Source organism: Puma concolor, chromosome E1 (assembly GCF_028749965.1).
Source record: "Puma concolor isolate L17-30 chromosome E1, mPumCon1.1.hap2, whole genome shotgun sequence".
Lineage (NCBI taxonomy): Eukaryota > Metazoa > Chordata > Mammalia > Carnivora > Felidae > Puma > Puma concolor.
The window spans coordinates 23,794,096-23,811,897 of NC_141680.1; the positions used below are offsets into that span (position 1 = coordinate 23,794,096).

Here is a 17,802-nt window from a genome sequence, read left to right on the forward strand (position 1 = left end):
TGTTAGTCTTCTTCACACCTAAAAAATTGTATTTTGGATTTACTACTATGAAAGTATAAGCACGGTGGTTGTTTTTTTTGTTTGTTTGTTTTTAACTGATCTTTTAAAAATTTTAGCTAAGTCCCTTTTTCTCTCTAGATAATGGATTTTCTGGGAACAGAATTTTCTGTATTGTCCTTTTACTTTTTGGCTGTTTAAGTCTTTGAATAGATATATTTAGATTTTTTTTTTTAATGTTTATTTTTGAGAGAGAGACACACAGAGTGTGAGTGGGGGAGGGGCAGACAGAAAGGGAAACACAGAATCTGAAGCAGGCTTCAGGCTCTGAGCTGTCAGCACAGAGCCTGAGGTGGGGCTTGAACTCATGGACTGCGAGATCATGATCTGAGTCAAAGTCGGACGTTTAACTGACTGAGCCACCCGGGCGCCCCTAGATTTTTTTTAAATTAAAGATTTGGAGTAGAGATTCTGTTAAAGAACTTTTTCTTGACTAGCATCTGAAATTAAATGACCATTTTCTCTAAATATGTAATACCGTAACAATGGAAGAACCCTCAGAGTCTACCTTAGGGTAGGCTGCTCATTGTGGTTTTGAACTTGGGACAATTTCTGTAGTTGAGTCAAGAATATACAGTTGGTTTTCTTATGCAGGGGGCTCAGCCATAAATTTGAGTGTGTAAACTCTACATTAAATACCTCTACTACTTCACCTTAATATATCTTTACTTTAGGAATTCTTTATGTGTACAGGTTTGCTGCTTTTTCTGGGAAGAAAAATTGTTGTAACATCTTGGCTTAGATTTTCACATAACTTCATTGGCCTAATTGGTTAGTGAAGCCTTAACTTAGTATATGGAAAAGGGACTTGAAACTTGACTACAGGTTTGAAAGATTCTTAACCACAGGCCCATCTTCTAGTGCTATTTGAGGTTTATTTAGTATATTTAATATAATAAATTTCTTTTTTTTTTTTTATTTTAAAAAAAAAATTTTTTTTTGTCAACGTTTATTTATTTTTGGGACAGAGAGAGACAGAGCATGAACGGGGGAGGGGCAAAGAGAGAGGGAGACACAGAATCGGAAACAGGCTCCAGGCTCTGAGCCATCAGCCCAGAGCCCGACGCGGGGCTCGAACTCACGGACCGCGAGATCGTGACCTGGCTGAAGTCGGACGCTTAACCGACTGTGCCACCCAGGCGCCCCATAATAAATTTCTTTATAAGGGATTGTAATAGAATATGTTAATATGAAATTTCTTAATAAGTGAAGAGAAAAATGATTGAAACATTTGAACTTGAAAGAAAGCTTCACCTAGAGTTCTAGATCATCTAGACTGGTGCTTCTCAAACTTTACATGTGAATTCCTTGGGGATCTTATTAAAATGCAGATTATAATTCAGTAGGTATGAGGTGAGGCCTGAGATGCTGCTCTTCTAAGATGTTCCCAGGCTCTGCCTGTACTGTTCTTCCCCTGGAACACCCTTTGAGTAGCAGCAAGGATGTAAAAACTCTTATTTTGTGAAGGAGGATACTGAAGCCTAGGAGAATTACGGATTTGTCTAATTTTTCAAGATTGATCAGTGATAGTAAAGACTATATCCTGAGTCTCTTAGTTTGAAGACTAGTACTTTCTCAAACGGATTATGGTGTTTTCATATTTATGGCCATTGTGTTGAAATCTTAAGCAGCTGCTGTATTTTCAAAGGAAATGCTCAGTATATGTGACTTAAGTTAAAATGTCATTCTCTGGAGAAACAGGAAATAATAAACCTATTCAAATATCACTTTTTTAATGTTTTATTTAGTTTTGAGAGAGAGAGGAGGTCAGAGGGTCTGAAGCAGGCTCTGTTGACAGCAGAGAGCCTGATGCGGGGCTCAAACTCACAAACCATAAGATAATGACCTGAGTTGAAGTCAGTTGCTTGACTGACCGGGCCACCCAGGTGCCCAAATGTCACTTGTTTTATAGCACTTCTATTTTGCAGTGATATTGCTTTTTTTATTGTTCAAAGTTATGTTGCTGGCCAGAATAGAAATGACAGGAATTAGCTGATGTATACAGTTGCAAAATTTCTTTCCACTGTGGCCAGATGAAGAGTTTGGTATTTGGTTAATATTAACATGACTGCAAAATAATTAAAAGGGGTCTCTTCTAGCACTTACTTGAAAATTTCCTATTTAAAGAATCTACTTTATCTTGGGGACTTTAACTTCCTGACAGGAATATGGGCTTGATATTTTCACTAGTTCATTCCTCACTTTTAAAAATTTTTTTTGAGTTCTCATGATCATCTTTGAAGAAACCAGAGATATTTTGGTGTCTAATAGTAAGATTTTTGGCAGTTTATACTCTGTTGGCTCTCCTTTCTTAAAAGAGTTAAGTGGTGATACACAGGTCGTTTAGAAGTGTAGGGAGAGCTTGGGTACTGTTCTCAAAGAGGGGTCTTTAGAGACTCAATGGAAAGCTATATGTATATAAAAGACTAGAGCTTTATATTGTCTGTATAGCCTTGAAATAGCCTTATTTTTTTTTATGGTTTTCCTGGAAAACAAGTAAAATTAATAGCAGATCAAGATGCATGTGTCTATACTAAACTGGTTGCAAGGGGATATTTTTTACATCAAGGTAGCAGAAGAGATTTATAAAAGAAGAATGCTTTCTCATTTAGTTGGGGTGATTTTTTCAGGATGGCTCAGAAAAGCCATCTACCTAGAGACTAGAAGGGGCCGCGTTGGTATTACAGGAGAGGCTTTAAGCAGTGAAGAGACGTTAGTGTATTGGGTTAATTTTTTGGATTATAGTAGAAGATTAATTGTAGTAGAATATTAGATATCACCATCTGAAAACTGGGTGTTTTTATTTCCATGACAGCACATGAATTCTAGAGGGTTACTTCAGTCAAGAGAAAAGCTTTTAATGTATGAGTATTTAGACAGTGTCTTGATTTTTTTATATAAATTTATACACACAAGGACTATTGACTTATCTGGTAGCGGAAATATGCCAGATAGAGTCATTTTCTTGTAGGTAGCTGGGATATTGGAGTATGTTGCATTCTGTCTCTGATCTGGTCTACTGATTGGTGTTACAGAGCATTTGGCAGCATGAATCTCAGTAGCTCTGATATGAGGAGATCTAGTATATTATATTGGGTATAGGAGGGCCGTTTTAAGTTATGCTTTCTTTTAGTGCTCATTTTATCAGATTTCTGAATGATTTGAGATTTTTTAAGACTACTTTCAGGCTCACTTTTGTGTATATTTATACCTTTTTTTAATCTCATAAAACCCATAATTTGGTTTCACAGTAGAACATACTAAAGTTTTTACCTCACCTATTCTGCTATCAAAATCTTAACCTAGCTTTATATTGTTCTTCCAGTCTTTTTCCTTTATTCTCATATTTTAAAAAATATCCCCTTGGAAAGAATGTTTGCTCTAGTTTATCATTCTTCATTCTGTGCCTCCAGCATTTAAATTATGATATGAATAGAATCCCTTTGGCGTGGGGTTGGGAAGATTTTAAAAGTAGATTAGATACATTCTGTAGTAAACTTGAAAAGGAACCCTTGTGGAAATAGATTCTTGGGAAAACACTTAGGTGAAAACATTTTGGAGTCTATGAAATAGAATTTACTGGAAAGTTAGAGGTGCTACTGTTTCCCTAGGCGCTCTACTTATGACAGTTAAGTGTAGATTGAGCCCAGGGCTCAGCACATTAGAGACTTAAGGAAGAAATCATTTCTTCAATTTTTCCTCTGCAGTGGTGGTGACCGCGGTGGCTTCAAAAATTTTGGTGGTAAGTGCTGAGTATCCCAAAATGTTTCAGTGGAAATGCTATATAAATCTAAAAGCCACCAATATCCCGCAGACGCAGTCTAAGCCCTTTCTTACTCTGTTGAGGCTGGTGTGTGTTGTGTGCTTTAAAAAAATTAAATATATATACATATATATATGTCAAAGAAAACATTAAAAAGTCAAAGTTGATCTCAAACAGTCCAGTGGGTTTCTACGCAGTGAATTTGCATGAAAGAGTCTGTGGTGACCAATGAATGAGACTTTCAGTGGATTTTGACAATACATTTTTTAATAAAGGTAGCTGACATGGTGTTTTTAAATTATTAGGGTTTTCCAATCAGCCTTCACAACCAGAGCTTAACAAAAGTGATAACTAGCATAATGCCAAAGTGGCGGGTACTGTCTGGGACAAGTTTAAGGAAATAGTGACTTTCATCTTGATTTCTTAAACTTAATAAAACTTAATTTATATATTTACTTTGTAAATCTGTGATGGTTGACTTTCAAGGATTTTGGAAGTTTTGACTTTTCATGCCTTGGTTTTTATTACTATTTTTTCATGATTTCTAATGAGTTGCTTTAAATAGCTTTTTTTTTCTTTTTCTTTTCTTTTCCCTTAGGTCACAGGGATTATGGACCCAGACCAGATGCTGGTAAGGTTTATGGTAGTTTGTGACTTTGCCATTAAGAGACTGTTAGTTTTCCAATTTTTCAAGGAAAAAAAGTTGGAGGAGTTAAGACAGGAGGAAGATTTAATTTGACAGTGCTTCCGGAATTGGGGAGCTTCACTTCTAAAAATATACCAGAAAGAAAACTTCAGGGAAATTGATTGGAAAGTTTGCTGGGGAAAATTGCTGTGTTTGTGGTTTCCCATGTTCTGCTTTTTCTTTTGTGAAGAAAAAACTTGATTTTTTATTGCTAATTAACATTTATTTAAATACTACATGTCAGACGAGAGAGTTGGTGTCATTGGGGAATTAGAAGTAGAAAAACTATGTTTAAGAAAATACTGCATTGGATTGGTAGTCTGCCTAGTGGGCTTAAGAAACCGAAGTTCCTACCTGAGAGAATTGTCTTACTCTAGGCAGAAGTCACCCATTTCATGTAGCTTTTATTTTTGAATGAAATTCAAGGCCACCTGCAGCCTTTTGGGAGTTATGATTTAGTTATTAAAAATCTATTTGAGGCAAAAACTTTTAATATATATTGAAATCAGAACTTTTGTTTTTATTAAGATGCCAAAGTATTTTATATGGAAGGCAATTTCTGAATTATCCCTTGATGGACGAATTTTTGTACTCCTTTCTTACTTTGTTGTATTAATCCAAAAGTGTGCGTGTAAGGTAAGGTGTGTGTCAAGGTGCCCTTACGCTCTGGTATCTACAAAGTTTATTGCAATGGACAAGAAACTAGCAGTTGTGGTTGCCTTGCTTGGAACTCCAAAGTGTCAGATTTGGAGAATTTTCTCCTAGAGAGCCTTACAAGTATTGATTAGCTATAAAGAGTTAAAGCTCTCCAAAGAAAGGAATGCTGATTTATACTAACTTTCTTCATCTCTTCATGAACTTAGGCCTGTATCTGAATCTAAAGAGCAAGATTTCTAAGATCTCGCTTAATTGGTCTGTATTTCACATAGTGTGGACTTGATCTACTTTAACTGCAGTTTAGTTGTAAGAATTGACCTGCTACCAAAAAACTGGTGACCACTTTGCCTGTTGATACAAGATTTTTTTGTATAGTGGTTCTTTTTCCTTTTGGTCATAGAAACAGTTGAATATTGGACAATTAGTTATTGCTCTTGATTACTAAACAGGATGCAGTAAAACCAAGGATATGTAAAATTAACCATAATTTTTTTCCCCTTAGATTCAGAATCTGATAATTCAGATAACAACACAATCTTTGTGCAAGGACTTGGGGAGGGTGTGTCTACAGATCAAGTAGGGGAGTTCTTTAAGCAAATAGGAATTATTAAGGTGAGTAGAAAGTATAGCTTATGTTGAAAATCTCATAATTATTAACAAATTCTAGTTAAGATACATAGATTACGTTGTAAGCCCAAGGTTTGTTTCTTAAAATTCCCTTATACACATGCTCACCCATGTCTGTAGGCCTTTTGCTAAATTTGCTAAATACATGAAAATTTTATTCCTTGTGTTTGTCTTTCCACAGCCTGCCACAGCTTTAGCTTTCAATCTTGGGCTCTAAAAATAGTCTCTGCCTAGGTCCTAAAATTGTGAGAACGAAATGAGATTGTGAGAACATTTTATGGATTCTGAAATGCCAATATATGCGAACCGAGCTGTACATTAGCCCTATATATAATGCTTTATTCCATAACTATGTTATTCATTGTTTACTTGTGTCTTGTGTACTGTTTGTTTCATGCATGTAATTTTCATGTTTTCAACTAGAAAGCAGCAGTTAGAATAGTGTTAGTAGATTGTAGCAGTTGCCTGAAATCAGTTTGCAATTGTTCTTGTTTGGTTTCTGTGTAATACTCATGTTTTTTCTTTCTTTGGGAGTTAAAATTTCTTAAGAAATTTTTTACTCATGACATGTAAAACATTCACACAGTTCTGAAGAGTAAACATTCTTTGTCTTCCACTCCCATCCCAGCCAGCTTCAGTGTGTATACATTAGTGGCAGTCTGTTAAATTTGCCTGGTGTACATTCTTTCTGACCTTTTTTTTAATGTTTTATAAGGTACATATTTACCTGAAGCATTATCTACATTTTTTTGTGTGGGTTTAAAGAAATTATACATAGATAAAACAGTATATTATGTATTGTTTTCATAGCTTGGGTTTTACTTAATGTATCTTAAGAGAATTTTCCTTTTCAGAACCTATAGATAACCTCATTTTTATATTAGGTACATAGTATTTGTAGTATGTATATGTGAATTCCTTTTTAAAAAATCTTTATCTGGTTTATGATCACTTTTTCTTAAAACACTAATACCGACTTGTTTGTTTCTCAGACAAATAAGAAGACTGGAAAACCAATGATAAATCTGTATACAGACAAGGACACAGGGAAGCCCAAAGGAGAGGCAACAGTGTCATTCGATGACCCTCCTTCAGCTAAGGCAGCCATTGACTGGTTTGATGGTATATACCTCATTCATACAGTTTCAATATGCAGTTTGGATAAATGTTGTCCAGTCTTGAAGTCAAACTATATTCTGGTAGACTGGTTATTTTCATGTTTACTTTTGTGGGTATTCTATTAAAAAAACAGGCCAGAGTAGGGGCGCCTGGGTGGCGCAGTCGGTTAAGCGTCCGACTTCAGCCAGGTCACGATCTCGCGGTCCATGAGTTCGAGCCCCGCGTCAGGCTCTGGGCTGATGGCTCAGAGCCTGGAGCCTGTTTCCGATTCTGTGTCTCCCTCTCTCTCTGCCCCTCCCCCGTTCATGCTCTGTCTCTCTCTGTCCCAAAAATAAATAAATGTTAAAAAAAAAAAACAAAAAAAAACAGGCCAGAGTTTTTATATACCTTTAGAAATGAGGTAGATGAGCTCTCTCCTTGTTTGTCTCAAATATTTCCTTATTATCATGCCTTGTGCTTGAAGCCACTCTGATGGAGATTTAGAGGGTTGGCCTGCTTAAATCTGTTCTTTGTAAATTTAGATTAATTTCCCTTCAAATATAAAGTTAATACATATTTGGAAGAAATAGTAAGACATTTTTCCCCTGAAAATAAACTATGGGAAAGTAGAAGAAAGCAGTAAAGCATCCAGTCCTTTCTATTCAGAGATAACCGTTGATAATATTTAAAAAAGAATTTTTTTTTTAATGTTTGTTTATTTTTTAGAGGGGGGAGGACAGAGAGCAAACAGGAGAGGGACAGAGAGAGAGAGGGAGACACAGAATCCAAAGCAAGCTCCAGGCTCTGAGCTGTCAGCACAGAGCCTGACACAGGGCTGGAACTCATGAAATGTGAGAACATGACCTGAGCCAAAGTCAGATGCTCAGGTGCCCTGATAATATATATTTTTAAAAATTTTTAAAAACATTTATTTATTTTTGAGAGACAGAGAGAGACAGAGCATGAGCAGGGGAGGGGCAGAGAGAGAGGGAGACACAGAATCCAAAGCAGGCTCCAGACTCTGAGATGTCAGATGTCAGATGTCAGCACCCCCCTGACACAGGACTCAAACTCACAAACCGCGAGATTGTGACCTCAGCCGAAATCGGACGGTTAACCAACTGAGCCACCCAGGCACCCCTGGCTAATATTTTTTACTTACATTTCCTTCCACTCTTAAAATGTATTTTAAAAATAGTTTATCATTATATTCCAAATGTAGTTTTGTTTCATGCTTCTTTCACTTAACATTTTAATAGTCATTTCCCCATGTTATTAGAAATTCATTGTTTTGTACCCTAATAAGAAGTAACACTGCATGTTAACTGTGGTTTATAGTCTAGGCATAATTCTAAAAGCTTTACATGATCCTCAGTTTGATCCTCACAGTAACCCTATGAGACAAACCCTGTATTATTATTTTATAGATGTGGAAACTAAAGCACAAAGAAGCTCTATAATTTCCAGGATCATATGTGCTCGCTTCGGCAGCACATATACTAATTTCCAGGATCATAGCATAATTGACAGAGTCAGGATTCAAACTGAGGCAGTCTGGCTCCACTGTCTCTAAAGGACTTAACCATGCTAATTAGATTGACAGACACCTGAGGTCCCTTCCACTTCTGAGATTATTGTACCTGTGTCTTTGAAAAACATAATTGCATTTCCTCTTCAAAAATGAGATTGGATTCTCTATCTGTCCTCACCTTAATATTGTTTACCTTTTTGCATTAATCTGTCAGGACTAGCACCTTGCTATTGAAGGCTAGGTCCATTTTTCCTCACTTTTCTGTGTTTGCCATAGTTTTGGTGAATTAAAAAGCAATCTCTTTTGCTCATACATATTCAAAAATTATTGTGCCTGTTGCCCACAGGGCATATGAGCCTCTTAAACCTAACTCCATAGTTCAGCTCATTCATAATACAGCTTTGAAAATACTGATCTGTGAGTGGCTTCTTATATTATACTGTCTGGTACTGTGAAAAGTTGCCAGCCGCAATGATGAGTGCTTTGGTCAGGGAGCTAAGGCTCCTGCAATTCTGACCATTTTATAAAATCCTTGGGTACCTTTTCCTTATATGTCAGTTCTCTTGTTTAATACAAAATAAAAAGATTAATTCCTGTCTCTAAGGCTGTGAGGCTGCAGAATATATGTATGTGTGCATGTATGTAATTACATATGTATGCAGTTTTTTGCATGTATTATTTTTAAAGCTAATTCTTGCATATGGTAAAAAAGTTTCAAACTGTACCAGAAGTGTATAGTGAAAAATGAGCTTTCTTTCCACCTTTGATCCCCAGTGATCTTTCCCCTGCTGAGAGTGAGGCATAATAGGCAGTGAATATATAGCGTATGTGTATTTGTAAAGGTATGTGTACACATGTATGTGTGTACACCCACACACTAATTCCCTTTAAAAAGTAGAAGTGGTAGTTGGGACGCCTGTGTGTGGCTCAGTCGGTTGAGCGTCTGACTTCGGCTTAGGTCATGATCCCATGATTTGTGAGTTCGAGCCCTGCATCGGGCTCTGTGCTGATAGCTCAGAGCCTGGAGCCTGCCTCAGATTCTGTGTCTCCCTCTCTCTCTGCCCCTCCCCCGCTTGTGCTCTGTCTCTGTCTCAAAAATGAATAAATGTAAAAAAAAAAAATTAAAAAAAAAAGAAGTGGTAGCATACTACACACAAGGTTTTGCATTTGGCTCTTTCCATAAAAAAAATATTAGATGTGGGTTTTTTACTCAGTAAAAAGTAACTGGGTCCCAGTGACAGATCTGCTCTATTCAATAGATGATAATCATGTTTTAACACTGTTACCTTGATTCTTTGGAATACTAGTGTGTTTGAATTTCTGTGAGGATATGTCTGTTAATACTCTGAAACTAAAAGTTTCCAAGACAGTTTTATATTTTTGTTGAGAGGTAAGATGTGGAGTAGCACTTCTTTAAAATTATGTCCTTTTTTTCTTAGGAAAAGAATTCCATGGCAACATCATTAAAGTGTCCTTTGCTACCAGAAGACCTGAATTCATGAGAGGAGGTGGAAGTGGAGGTGGGCGGCGAGGTAAGATACTTGTTGCTCACAGGCCTGGATATTGTACAGAGGGTTTGAATTTGAGTCCATGGTCTGTCTCTATTGTGTGAATTACTACTTCTTTTTCTCCCTAAGTTTTTTTACTTAAATCTTTTTTTTTTTTAATTTTTAAAAATTTTATTTTAGTTTTTAATTATTATTTTTTTAAATATTTATTTTTGAGAGAGAGAGAGAGAGAGTGAGCACAAGTGGGGGAGGGGCAGAGAGAGAGGGAGACACAGCTTCAGCCTCCAAGCTCCCAGCACAGAGCCTGTCGTGAGGTTTGAACCCATGAGCTGTGAGATCATGATCTGAGCCCAAGTCGGACATTTAGCCAACTGAGCCACCCAGGCACCCCTTAGTTTGTAATTCTTTTAAAATAAATTTTTATTTATTAGAGAGGGTGCAGGCACACAGGAGAAGCGGGGAGAGAGAGAGAGAATCCCAAACAGGCTCGCTTCATGCTCAGCACAGGGCTCAATCCCACGACCCTGGGATCATGACCTGAGCTGAAATGAGGACTTGGACACTCCAACCAACTGAGCCACCCAGGCACTCCATCTTTTTCCTTATATCTTAAAGTGAGAGTGGATACTGAAAGGAGATTGGGTAAATAAGGTGTCATAATAGCTAAGAAAGTAGTTGAAAGAAGGTTCTAGAAATCCCTTTGGAAAGCTGTGTAGCAGTTTTTTATTCACATGGAGATCAGGAGACAGTTGCTTAAATGATACTTAATTAGGTAATCTGACCAGTTTATAAATTCCCTGATACAGTTGCCGTCACCTTAATTCATTTCTATTGTGTTTAATTTCTTAAATTTCGAATATGTTTTCTCTGCCTTTATCACTGAGATTCTCAGACTAAGGAGGGTATTATAGAAAGTGGACTTTGAAGTTTTTTAGTGCATTAAATAATGCACTGTATTATGTGCTTGCGGTCTTTTCCCACATTTCTTGGATTTACTAAATAAAGCCTCAAATGAAAAGAATCAGGGTCCTACCATAAGGGGTTCATTTTGGGGTGACCGCCCAGTTATTGATGGGTACTTGCTCTGGCTTTTCCTCTGTTTCATTAATGTCTACTGCTAGTTTTTTTCCCCTACTCCTCTTTCCCCCAGGCCGTGGAGGATACAGAGGTCGTGGAGGCTTTCAGGGGAGAGGTGGAGACCCCAAAAGTGGGGACTGGGTTTGCCCTAATCCGTAAGTATCTCATTTATTTTGTCAGTAATAGGGTTGGGATTGGGGTCAGAGGATGCAAGAGGGGGTTCTGAATCAATTGGAAACTATTGAACATTTTTATTTTCCTCCTTTCTCAGATCATGTGGAAATATGAACTTTGCTCGAAGGAATTCCTGCAACCAGTGTAATGAGCCCAGACCAGAGGATTCTCGTCCCTCAGGAGGAGGTGGGTCAGCTTTTTAACAGCAATTCCATGGCATTTATCTTCTGACTAGCATTAAGGGTGCTTTACATTATTCTGCTGGCCTTGCTGATTTGCATTTTTACCTTGCAGATTTCCGAGGAAGAGGCTATGGTGGAGAGAGGGGCTATAGAGGTCGTGGGGGAAGAGGTGGAGACCGAGGCGGCTATGGTGCAGACAGAAGTGGAGGTGGCTATGGAGGAGACAGAAGTGGTGGCGGCGGCTACGGAGGAGATAGAAGTGGGGGTGGCTATGGTGGAGACAGAAGTGGGGGCGGCTATGGTGGGGACCGAGGCGGCGGTTATGGTGGGGACCGAGGCGGCGGCTATGGAGGAGACCGAGGCGGAGGCTATGGGGGAGACCGAGGCGGAGGCTATGGAGGAGACCGAGGAGGTGGCTACGGCGGAGACCGAGGCGGCTATGGTGGAGACCGAGGCGGCTATGGTGGAGACCGAGGCGGCTATGGAGGAGATCGAAGTGGGGGGGGCTATGGAGGAGACCGTGGCGGCGGTGGCTATGGTGGAGACCGAAGTGGAGGCTATGGAGGAGACAGGAGTGGTGGTGGCTATGGAGGAGACCGAGGTGGCTATGGAGGCAAAATGGGAGGAAGGTGAGTATTACAATGTACTTGTTAATCTTTTTATTTTACTGCTCCTAGGGTTTAGGATCCGAGCCCTTTTTGTCACATTTTCTTAATGTCCAGTTGTTTGGAACTTGAATTTTTCATTGGAAACTCTCATGGAGAAGATTCATTTCGTTTTCTTGCTTAGAAATTTCTAAAACTCATTTTGTTTTGGAAATTGTTTCATAAATCTATATTTGTATGAGGGTGTGTATATGGCTGTGGTATTTTCTCATGGCTAAAGTTAATTGAGATTGAGAGGTAATTTGAAACTGTATGTAAATCAGAGGTTCTTAATGTTAAGTGAGGGGAGCACACCTTTCATAGGGGCATTTTCTGAGATCACATGTGACACGTGCCACCCTGTAGTTGTTTCTCTGGAGAGTCTGGTAATCCCTTTTCCAGATGAAAATTCCTGATGGTACTGATGGGAGTGTGTTGTGCACATGAATGGTGTAGAGGCAGAAAAGTTGATGAAAAACAACTTCGATTATCATACTAAGCATCTGTATGCCAGATGCAGTATAGGGTAGTGAGAATTAGTATAGCATATGGTTAAGAGCATGAAGTTCAGAGATAAGAAGTCTCTGGTTTCAAATTCTGGCTTCACCACTTACTAGCTGTGTGATGTTAGGCAAGTTACTTAACCCTTTGGAGCATTAGCATTCCCATCTATAAAATGGGGCCAGTAATACCTCCTTCATGGAGTTGTATTAGATCATGTAATGAGAGTTCCTGGCCCACAGTAAGTGCTATATAATTGTTAGATACTAGTAATTATCTATTGAACATGTCTTACTGTATAGCAAATCCTGTGGAAGTGTCTTTCTATTCTTTAGTTTAGTCCTCAGCTCCATGAGGTAGATGTATTTCCCATTTTGTGAAGTAGGAAACGTTGTGTAACTTTTCCAAGGTCACATAGTAAGTGGCAGACCCAGAATTCTTACATGAAAATGTGTGCTTTCCTTTTTCTGTTATGCCACTCGTCTGTTAAGAGTGCTTGACAGCGGTTTAGAGTCCTTACTGTAGATGGAAAGTTTTTAAGACTCAGTGATAGCAAAATCTTCCAGGAACTTTGTGGGTCTTAAAGCTGATAAATTAGATGTTTATTAAGCACTTCTAGGAGTAGAGAAATAAATTAGGTATGGTGTCATTCTTACAGAAATTGTCAAGCTGATGCCAGTCACCAGCACCCTGAGGAAGTGTCTGATGCTCCCCCTTGGTAGAAAATTAGAATTTAGTCTGGCTCTTTATTTTTCATTCCTAGAAACGACTACAGAAATGATCAGCGCAACCGACCATACTGATGACTGTTTTGAATGTTCCTTTGTCTCTGACATGATCCATAGTGAAATTGCCAGAGTTTTGCCTGCTGCTTTCCTCGTGGCCTCTTCTTGGGTAGTGAAATTAAGTGACATTTGGATTTTTATTTGGGTGGGAGGGCTGGGACAGTTTTTCTTTTAGAAATGTCCATTGAAATTTCCCCATTTAGTTTTCCACCTCTCCTTTCCAACCCTTGAAGCTAAGTGCGTTGTAAAATATTGCCAAAATGGAAAGTGTTTTGTATTACTGCAATAAAGGCTGCTTGTTTTGTGGACTTTTGTACATTAGTGCATTGTTCTATCACACTCAGGATTCAGTTACAGCAGACTGTAACCCTAAAGAATTAGGAAATTCATTCTGTTTCATTAACTTAAAACGTTACTTTCAACAATACTGAGCTCCTGCTCTGTTTAGAGTATTAATTGGCAAGAATGACTGCATGTCACAATTACCCGAGGAGGTTATCAAGATTAGATTTCTAGGCCTCACCCCAGGTCTACTTGGTCAAAACTTGTTAAGTGTGGGGAGCTAGACCTAGGAATCTATATCAGGCTCACCAGATGGTTTTGATACAGTCACTTTAATGGCGGTTTACAGCTGTGAGCCATTTATTTAGGGCAGTGTTCTAGATGCTGGGAATGTGGAAGTCTAAGGGTTATGTAGGAAGAGTAAGGATTTGATGACAAGCCAGGGTGAAGATACCAGTGTGCTGGGTATGTTACTTGGCATTCATTAAAGAACTATTTCTCCTACACTTATCAGGGGTAAGGCATTGCACCAGATGCTAGATAAGTTGCCCCTCAAGCAAACAGACAATATACAGTCTGACAAGTACTCCAATAAGAATTAAGTACAAGGTACTTTGAAGGCTGGTTGGAAGGACATGATCCAGTCATGTACAGTCGAGAAGGCTTGGTAAGTCTTGAGGGAAGAGTAGGAGTTGGCTAAGTAAGAAGGCTGGGTGAGGAAAGGTATTCCCAGCAGAAAACTAATGACATGAACAAATCAGGAGTTAAGAGAGTGAAGAACAGGCTCTGCATTTGAGAATTGTATATAGTACATTGTGGTTAGAGGGAGGAGTTCAAGGATGACCCTGCAAAAGGTAAGACTGGAGAGGTAAACATGCTTGGTGAGAAGGTCCTTCTTGCATTTCATTTTTCCCCTGCCTCCAAATAGGGAGTCATTAAAAGATTTTAACCAGGGCAGTAGCCTGACCTGAGTGGCATCAACTGAAAGATGATGATGGCTGCCTTGTGGAGAGGCTGGACTGGAGACAGAATGGTAAGCCAGGTGAGAGATGATATTGGTCTGAGCTCAGATAGTGACTGGACAAGGAGGAGATAACTAAATTGATTTGAGAAATGAGGGAGGGACACTGAACAGGATTTGGCTGGATGTCAGAAATTATGGGGAGAAAAGCCAGGTTTCTAGCCTGGTGATTGGGTAGATGTGCTATTCATTTAAATAGAAAACACTGGGAAAGGAACAGGTTTGGGAGCAAGATTAGGGGAAATGAGTAGGTAGCTGGGTTGTGCAAATCTGCAGCTTAGAAAGTTGGCATTCAACATTATGCATGCTGATTTTTTTTTTCTGTACTGACTTCTGCTTCCTTTGCTGCTTCTCTGCCTGACCTTCAGATGTAGGAGGTTTCTCAGAGCTTGTTCTGAATCACTTTTTCCTTTTCAACTTACACTCATTTTCATCCTGGAAGAACTCATTCAGGCTGTGGCTTTAAATACCATCTAATACACTGATGATTACCAAATTTAAGCCTCTAGTCTTGACCTCTTGCCTTCCTTCACTCTGGATTATATTCAGCTTCCTACTTGACCTTTTTATTAAGATGTACTGAACAGAACTTTTTTCTTTTCCTTTCTTTTCTGTTTCCGTAACTCTGACGGGACTAAACAGAACTTTTGATTCCCTTTCCAGATCACTTTCTCTCCTATACATTCTTTTTCCTGTAAAGTCTATTTTTCCCATAGTAGCCAAATGATACTGTAAAGATGTGCATCAGACTATGTCATGCCTTTTTAAAGGCTTTCAATGACTTTTATTTTTATTTTAGGGAAGCTTCATACCCAACGTGGGGCTTAAACTTATGACCCTTAGATTGAGAGTCACGTGCTCTAATGACTGAGCCAGCCAGGTGCCCCATTGACTTTTGTTACATGTAGGCTATAAATTCCTTACCCTGACTTGCGGAATGCTTATGAACTGGCCTCTGTCTCCCTCTCCAACCTTATTGTGTAACATTTATCCATACTAACCTTGCTTTAACCACATTGGTGTTAATTCTTCATGGTACCAATATGCTTTTGCTGTAGTATCTTTATATGCTTTGTTTCGGATTCACCTTCCTCAAATATTCAGATGGCTGATTCCTTTTCATTGCAATGTTGGGTCAGATTCCACCCTCCTCCCTGGCCTTCTATCTAAAATACTGCCTCTCCTCAGTGACTCTTATCACCTCTTATAATGTCATCACAGTATTTATCATTATTTGAAATGATCTTTTTGTGGTTGTCAGTTTCTCTCTTCATTAGAATATAAGCTCCAGGGGGCGCCTGGTGGCTCAGTCGGTTAAGCGGCCGACTTCAGCTCAGGTCACGATCTCATGGTCCGTGAGTTCGAGCCCCGCGTTGGGCTCTGGGCTGATGGCTCAGAGCCTGGAGCCTGCTTCCGATTCTGTGTCTCCCTCTCTCTCTGCCCCTCCCCCATTTGTGCTCTGTCTCTCTCTGTCTCAAAAATAAATAAAACGTTAAAAAAAAAAAAAAAAAAGAATATAAGCTCCAGGAGAGTAGGGAACCTTGTCTGTTGTTGACTGTTCTACCCCAGTGCTTAGAACAGTGTCAGGCACAGAGTAGGTAACTCAATGAATATTGGCTAAATGAATGAATCTATTATAGGTACAGATTTGAGATTAATGAGCCACTAATACATAAATGGTAATTAAAGTGCTGAGTGGATATAATAAGACTGTCTAGAGTAGTTCTTCACCATCCAAGCTCTATATTAGAATTAGCAAGGATTTTTTTTTAAACACAACGATGCTGGGTTCTATTCCAAAACAATGAAATCTCTTCGGCCTGGCCATTTAATAAGAGCCTCAGTTGATTTTAATGGTTTGGGGAGACAGTATATATAGAGAGAAGAGCCTAGGATAGGACCCTGAGAAATACTAATACTTAAGAGATCATAGAAGAGGATCCTGAAATAGAGACTAGAAATGGCCAGTGAGGTGTTGGTGGAACCCAAAGGAAGCATGGATTTTAAAGAGGGAGAAGCTAGTGGTGTCAAGTGCTCAAGCCCGGCCAAGTCATACAGAGTGCATATAGAAAGCACTCGTATTTAGCAATATGGAGGCTCTAAATTACCTTAGCACAGGGTGTCTCAACCTTGGGACTACTGACATTTGGGTTGGAGAAGTCTTTGGTATGGGGGGTTGCCCTTTTTGTTGCAGGATGTTTAGCAGCATCCCTGGCTTCTACCACGAGACTCCAGGTGCGGCCCCCAGTTGTGACCATCAGAATGTCTGACACTGCCAAATGTCCTTTGGGGACACAGTTTGGGGTGCATGATTGCCCCTTTTGAGGACCACTGCCTTAGCAAAAGCCATTTTGGTAGAGCATTGAATTCTGAACCCAAACTGAAGTGGGATGATGACTAATAGATATTGGAGAAATGGAGACAGGTAATGTGGACAACTAAAAATCTTGATTATGAAGGGTGGTTAGAGATGGGGTTGAGGTAAGAAGAAGTATCTGGACAGGGATATGGGTTTGTGGGAGGTTATTTTTTAAGATGGGTGAGAAATAAGCATGTTTATACACTATGTGCAAGGAAATGGGGATAATTGATGTTCAAATCCCTTGAAGGAATGGTGACCAGAACACTGGTGAAGGATTTACAGTAGAACAGGAGAATGCCTCTTGTGTTGTTTCTGGAGGTAAGGATAGTTGCAGATGCTGATAATGATGGTAACAGATGATTAACATTTATTGGGGGCTTCCTATGTGCCAGGCACTGTTAACAAGCACTCTGTGTTAACTAATTCTCACAACAATGCTGTGAACCAAGGAGGTATAGGAAACACTTCAGAGAAGAGATAAATGGTGTGATTTTGATTGTTGCTTGAAAGGGGCTGCAGAGGGTACAGTGAGGAACAGAGGCACTGAGAGGCTAAGCAACTTGCCCAGGATCACATCTCTAGTAAGTGGCAGAGTCTGGATTCTAATCCAGGGATTTAGCCTTAGAGCCTGTGCTCTTTACTGTGCACAAGGATGCTTGTAACAGAGGTGGCAGGAAGTTGAAGTAATTCCATGTGATGTCTTTTTATCCCCTGAGTATAGTAAAATATAATAGTCTGCTGAGGGTTGGGGAATATGATAGTTTGAAGAGACTGTAGTAAATGTGAGGATAGTAGAGATAGCAGAGAAGACTTAAGATAACCATTGTAGGAAATAGGAAAGTATTGTG

General features: G+C 39.1%; 1 protein-coding gene across 3 annotated transcripts in view; it reads left to right on the top strand.

Annotated features, from left to right (window-relative positions):
- TAF15 (TATA-box binding protein associated factor 15) overlaps window positions 1–13,597 on the top strand; it is a 29,388-nt gene extending 15,791 nt beyond the window's left edge. For all 3 annotated transcript variants that reach the window (XM_086686668.1, XM_086686669.1, XM_086686670.1), the window contains 9 exons: window positions 3,765–3,799; window positions 4,419–4,451; window positions 5,665–5,774; window positions 6,782–6,911; window positions 9,858–9,950; window positions 11,077–11,158; window positions 11,275–11,363; window positions 11,472–11,988; window positions 13,268–13,597. In XM_086686668.1, the coding sequence (XP_086542794.1) occupies window positions 3,765–3,799; window positions 4,419–4,451; window positions 5,665–5,774; window positions 6,782–6,911; window positions 9,858–9,950; window positions 11,077–11,158; window positions 11,275–11,363; window positions 11,472–11,988; window positions 13,268–13,307 (1,129 nt within the window). In that variant the 3' untranslated portion in view covers window positions 13,308–13,597. The remainder of the gene's footprint in view (window positions 1–3,764; window positions 3,800–4,418; window positions 4,452–5,664; window positions 5,775–6,781; window positions 6,912–9,857; window positions 9,951–11,076; window positions 11,159–11,274; window positions 11,364–11,471; window positions 11,989–13,267) is intronic.
- The last annotated feature ends 4,205 nt before the right edge of the window (window positions 13,598–17,802 follow it).